The 6,831-nt window shown below is 35.7% G+C and overlaps 1 protein-coding gene across 1 annotated transcript in view; it reads left to right on the plus strand.

The window, feature by feature from the left end:
• The window catches only part of RP1 (RP1 axonemal microtubule associated), a 202,090-nt gene extending 195,869 nt beyond the window's left edge, over nucleotides 1-6,221 (plus strand). Inside the window, exons 17-18 of the mRNA XM_058699582.1 lie at nucleotides 4,415-4,546; nucleotides 5,231-6,221. Of these exons, the coding sequence (XP_058555565.1) occupies nucleotides 4,415-4,546; nucleotides 5,231-5,247 (149 nt within the window). The 3' untranslated portion in view covers nucleotides 5,248-6,221. The remainder of the gene's footprint in view (nucleotides 1-4,414; nucleotides 4,547-5,230) is intronic.
• Nucleotides 6,222-6,831: the final 610 nt, after the last annotated feature.

Raw genomic sequence — 6,831 nt, forward strand, 5'->3', positions numbered from 1 at the left:
TGTCCATAGGATCTGTAGTGATGTCATCTGTTTCATTTCTAATGTTAGTAATTTGTGTTCTTTCATCTTTTTTTTTTTCTTAGTCTGACAAGAGACTTACTAATTTTATTGATCATTTCAAAGAATCAGAGTTTGGTACATTGATTTTCTCTATTGATGTCCTGTTTTCAGTTTCATTAGTTTCTGATCTGATTCATCATGGTGTATTTTTTATAACTTAGAGTTGATGGATTCTTGGGGAGTTATCTTCTCATTCCCTCGTGTAATCACTTAGGACAAATCATATAACTTCTCTGTAACTTGGTTTCTTTGTCTACAATTTGGTTAGAATTTGGTTTAATTAATGGTGTCTTGAGGATTTATAATAAAAAGTCATTGTTCCTACTGCCATTTAGTTGAAATAATTGGCTTGTGCAGCAAAACATATTTATTCTCTTGATCATGAATTTACATTCACAGTACTATGAACTCTATACATAGGAGAAAGTGTGAAGAGATTTGATTTCATATGCTTACATAGTCAGTTATTACACTGAGCCCGTGGAGAAGGTTCTCAATGGATTATTTGGAAGTGTTTTCAATCCCATTGTTCCAGACAATAAACCCCACGCTTATAATTCCATATAATAACAACACAGTGTTCTTGGAGTTTCTTAGGGAATGTTGGATCAGTATAACTTGTGACTTTCTATTAGCTAACTTTTCTTTTCTTTTCTTTTCTTTTCTTTTCTTTTCTTTTCTTTTCTTTTCTCTTTTCTTTCCTTTTTCTTTCTCTCTTTCCTTCCTTCCTTCCTTCCTTCCTTCCTTCCTTCCTTCCTTCCTTCCTTCCTTCCTTCCTTCCTTCTTTCTTTCTTGAGCATGCCAGTGGGGGAGAGGGGCAGAGGGAGAAAGAGAGAGAATCTTAAGCAGGCTCCATGCTCAGCGTGGGATCAGCTTGATCCAACAACACAGGGGTCATGACCTGTTGCGGCCGGCGCGACAAACACCGAGGTCAGGGTCCTGAGGGTAGGGGAATGCAAGAAAAGAGAAGAGAAGAGAAAGTTTGGGAACAGGAGGCTCCCCTGGGCTGATGGCCCAAGTGATGGCTTTATTGTTGCTGTACACAATCTTTTATAACCAGACTCTTATGGGTTAGGTCATTCTAAGAATAAACAGGTTTCACATAATCACTGCCCACCAAAACATTTAGTTCTGTGTTTCTTGCATTTTCTAGACGGGTCACAAGACCTTGTTGATAAGATTGCTAGCAAAACACAATTCCCATGTTTGTTTCTATCTGACTCGGGGTAGAAAAAGGGAGGTAACATTACTGCCAACACCTGCAGACCACAGGCTTCAGGAATTAACTTTCTCAGCCTTGACAAGGCTTTCGTATGCCCTTGAGAGTGGGGGAATGGGAGGGGGAACCACCGGGTTGGCTTGAGTCAACGGGGAACATTGCTCAACCCGGTCTCAGCCTGGCACCGGGGTCCGGCCCCCCACATGACCTGTGCTGAAATCAAGACTCAGATACTCAGCCGACTGAGCCACCCAGGCACCCCTCCATTAACCTTAATACACTGTTTCTTTTTTAGAACACTTAAGTAACAGTGAACTGGGTATATTCCAGTTTTATAAGTATCATAACTGAGACTTAAATTATGCCTAAAGTTTGCCACTTCTTACTCAAATTCCAGTCTGGTTTAATGGTATTAGCCACCTTCTGTATTCAAACCATGAGGCTTGGGTATCAGTAACTTGAAAAAAAAATTCAGGACTGAAGATATGGTTCAGATGTTAATTTTTTATTATAACATGAGGAATCTCCTTCAGGTTCAAGTCTTATGGAAGTTTTTATTAGAGTATGTTTGGAAAATTCATTTTCACTTCATACTAATCTTCTAAGATCATCCAAGTTTCAGAATACAAGTGAATACTGTCATATACCTGATCATCAGATTCTGAATGTGTACATTATGATCTTATGTAGAAGAATATGGCAAAAACATATTTCATATAATAAAATATATTTTATAGATTTAAATATATATGCCATAACAGCATGATACATTGCTATTGTGTTTTAGCGTATTTTGCCTTTTTTGTTTTATTTATTTTTTTAAACAAATTTTAAGGTTTATTTATTTTTGAGAGAGAGAAAGAGAGAGACAGACCGTGAGCTGGGGAAAGGCGGAGAGAGAGAGAGAGAGGGAGACATGGAATCCAAAGCAGGCTCTGGACTCTGAGCTGTCAGCACAGAGGCCGAGGCGGGGCTGGAACTCATGAACCGCGAGATTGTGACCTGAGCTGAAGTAGGACACTTAACCGGCTGAGCCACCCAGGTACCCCTATTTTGCCTTTTTTAAATAGCTGGTATTCAGTGAACCAAAATATTTTTACTAGTTCACTTTTTGTAGTTAGAGCCTTTCTGTCTGGTTGATCTTGATGCTACCGAACTGTTGGGTATACTGAGATGCTATCTGAAGTAAGCAAATTAATTAGTCAATCCCAGCTATCAATAATACATACCTTCTGGTACGATTTCCAGCTAGACAGTCCTGTTTCTTTCACCTTTATCACAGGTTTGATTTTATGTTTGATAAATTTCCACACTCCTGTTTAAATTGTGAACGTGAGACAGAGAGAGCACACCGGTAAGAGTTACCGCAATTCAGAGTAGGCTGTGAATCCACTGGATGGCTGTTTGGTACCTGGGTTTTGGACCTCCAGCTGTGACCCACGTGGCTCCAAGGCAAGAAGGGCAGTGTTCTGTACAGAAGGACGGGACCATCCTAGATGACCTATCTGGAAAATGTCGTCTAGATCCTAGGTTTCCTACTATTAAGACAACTGTTGTGTTTATAAAAATTTGACATTCGCTTTGAGGATGAGGTAGAATCTTGAAAAGCCAGTGTGGGAGAATAGAGGCAAGAAATGCTTATTCCTGTTTCAGAGTCTGCTTAGGCTCACTGTTGTACAGCCCTTTCTGTGCGAGGCACCTGTGCATGCGTTGTACATTACAGCACTCAGCAATATGTAGCAGAGGTCATTGTTCATGTGCTGTCCTCCTGGGCTGTGACCTCATCCATTTCAAAGCCGCGTGTTATGCATTGATTTATTCTTATGCTTATGGCAGTGACTGGGAGAGAGTTTATTTTCTCTTTGTAAATCTTGGATTTCTACATTATTTGTAAATAATGTAGTCCCTTAATTATGGGTCCCTTAATGGACCATAAGAAAATGGATGCCATGTATATTATATTTAGGAATCTTTTTTATTTCTTTTCTGTAAGTGTACATTTACTCTCAGTGGACATATTTCTAGTTATTTCTGATCTTCTTTTTAATATTTTAAAGTTCCTTTATTAGCATCAATCTCCAGTGTCTAAGCATTGCATTGTAAATAAACCATATGGAAAACCTTATGTTTTACAGAGTTTGGTGTTTAAAAGATGATTATTGCCTGAAATTACATCATATGATATCAAATAATTATAAGGTTATTTATGACAATATAATCATGGGCAGTTCTTCAGATACCAGTGTTGTGTAGTCAGTGCCATGACTCCATGTGTTTTAGTGTTGCTGATTTCTGTTAACCGTACTTATGAGAGCATTACGCCTTCTCATGCTAACATATGTTTTACGGGTCATCTTAAATTGTTGGCTGTAATTGTGGTATTAAGAAGTAGCTGCTATTATTTATTAATGTGTAGAATCAGACATCTGTATAATTTTTTGTTGCTAATGAGGTCTCATCTATGGCTGATGCCTAAAAATGAAACACAAACAACTCAAACTTTGAAATCCTAAACACAAATAGCACTTAGGAACATATGCTATAAAATTGGAGTTATTATTCAGGTAGACTAGAGATACCTATTCCTGAACAAAATACCAGAACGCTTGCTTCTAAATAAAAGGCAGAAAAATAGCTAATGTTTTCTTCATTTATATGTGTGTGTGCATATATTTATATATATGTGTGTACATATAAACATTTATATTTATTTGATATATTTCTATGATTTTCATATTTTAGTAAGGTAACATGAAGTATTATTTGAATCATGTTTTAGTCAGTTTCCCCTTCTGAGGAAGGCAAAGTACCAAATTGTCAAAGGAGTTTCTGTTTAGAAACCATAAGAAAAACATCTTGAATAAGTTATTTGATTCATACTGTGGTGTTAAATTATTGCTTGGATTTACAAATCAGTGAATAAATTTTATACGAATACCATTCATGCACAGCCTGCTGCTAAGAATAAAAAGTCATTTTCTGGTAAGTATGTAATGCAGAGTGAAAAGATTTGACTAGGCATTGAAATGGAGACAATAGCAAAACTTAAACTTGCATAGCTGAACATATGGTGAGTTTTCTGAGAAAAAACAAGTGATTTTGAGAGGATGGCATCTTTTAAAATCTTAATTTCAGTTGGCAGAGAAAACCCAATGGGTATGTCAGCAACACCCAGCCAAGAGGAGGAAAAGATCCATGAGACAAAAAATCAGCAAGAAACACCAGCAGCATTTGAGGCCAAGCGTTCCTTACTTTCTTCAACTGCAAGTAAGCAACAGCTTTTCTCCCCCTTCTTTTGGGTTGTTTGTCTGCACTGCTTCTTTGTGGCCGCCTCAGGAAGAGCATCATATTATTTTTAAAATATAGGTTACATTACTGCACATGAACTTGCTTTTAAGCTGTTATCTTGTTTTTTTTATGTTTTGGTTTTATATTGCAAAGAATACATGTATGTGAAAATGTGTTCATTTCTTTATCTTGAATTTAATATTCATCCATAACAATGACTTGGTAAGAAGAAATTATTAAATTATGACATTGTACTGGGCTATCACATACCAAATATTTTATGCATATATTTTATGAATAACAGCAAATGCTCACCAAAGTCTAAGTAACAGTAAAAATAATCTCTTCTGTTTCACTGATAAAGAAACTGAGGCATGAATAAAGTACTGTAGGTCTCAGAGTTTTGAATTTTTAGTTTCTTTCTTGCCCTTAAATGTATTACTTTCTCTCTGATTGGGAAGTATAATGAATGATATCTGACAAATTCTGTGCATCAGAAGCTAGTAATCTTTGGGTGAAATGAAATACTGGACTGATGTCTCTGGCCTTTTTTTTTTTTTTTTTTTTTTTAATCCCATCTTGAGAGTCAGATAAATTGCAGTGTTACCTTTTAAAAAGCGCTTTTTGAAAATTAGTAATTGGGTGTACTCTCTTTTCTTTCAGAGAGTAACAGAAAATAGATGTCTCTTGCTGACAACCTTATGATGCTATCACATCAAGCAGAGGGAAGAGAAATTAGCCTTTCGATTCTTGCTGTTGGAACAGGCCCAGTTTTATATTTCCGTGTCGTATCATGAATCCCTGGAACAGTGTGACAAATCTCACACTGCATGAGAAACATGTGCTTAGTTAAAATTTTTCACAGAAGGAAAACTCAATCTTGTGTCAGGAAGTAATGGCACCTAAATCTGGGATGGCCACCTCAAGTAAAATTTGACTTGGTTGAAAATAACATACTAGCTGAAATCCCTAGAAATAGATACTTTTTTAAAGAGTAACAAAATGCTGAAGAGGAAAACTTCTATATATCTTATGAATATTTGTCTCTTCTGGCGAAAACATCTTTGAAATGTTACCGTTGTTAAACGTTTTTAAATTTAAGGTGTACCATATGTTGATTTAATATTTTTATATATTGCACTATGCAATAGAGATATAATACATGCAATATGCAACAGTGCACCTCCATCACGTTGTGTAATTATATATTTCTTTTTTGTAATGAGAATAATTGAGATCTAGTGTATTCATAATTTTAGTGTCTATAATACAATATTGTCACCTATAGTCACTATACCTTACATCTTTATGTCTTATTTACATACTAGTTGCAAATTTGTATCCTTAAACATCTCTTCTGTTCCCACCCCTGAATTCCAAGCCCTTGGTAACTACCATTTTACTTTCTGTTTTTATAACTTTAGCTTTTTTTTAGTTTCCACATATATAGGATCTCAGAAAGTATTTATCTTTGTCTGACTTATCTCACTTGACATAATTTTCTCAAGGTCTATCCATGTTGTTGCAAACGGAAGGATTTCCTTCTTATGGCTTTCACATCTTCCTTACCCGTTGAAATGCTGCTGGGCACTTAGATTGTTTCCATATCTTGGGTACTATGAATAATGCTGCAATAAACACAGAAGTGCATATATCTCTTCAGTATCCTGTTTTCATTTCCTTTGGATACATACTCAGAAGTGGAGTTGCTGGATCATATGGTAGTTCTATTTTTAATTTTTTGAGGAATCTCCATGCCGTTTGCCATTGTGGTGCTACCAGCTTAAACACCAGTGGTGCACAAGGGCTCCCTTTTCTCCATATCCTCATCAACACTTAATCTCTTGTTTTCTTGATGATAGCCATTCTTACTCGTATGAGGTGATATCTCATTGGTCTTGATTTGAATTTTCCTGATGATTAGTGATATTGACCATCTTTTCATATACATGTTAGTCATTTGAATATTTTTTGGAAAAATGTCTATTCTTCTGTCCATTTTGTAATCAGATTGTTTTTCTGTTTTTGAGTTGTATCAGTTCTTTGTATATTTTGGATATTAACCCCTTATTTGATACCATTGTTAAATTTTTAAGGATTGGAAGGTATAAGTTTTAGAATAAAGCTAGAAAGATTGAGTAATTTTCAAAAATGATGAAATTAGACCTCATGATAAATATAAACTTTTTCAAGTCATTCTTTCATGTAATGAATTATCAAATAGGAATTTTGTGCTTACCAAATGTCAGATGTAAGGAAATACA

Source organism: Neofelis nebulosa, chromosome 14 (assembly GCF_028018385.1).
Source record: "Neofelis nebulosa isolate mNeoNeb1 chromosome 14, mNeoNeb1.pri, whole genome shotgun sequence".
Classification (NCBI taxonomy): Eukaryota; Metazoa; Chordata; class Mammalia; order Carnivora; family Felidae; genus Neofelis; species Neofelis nebulosa.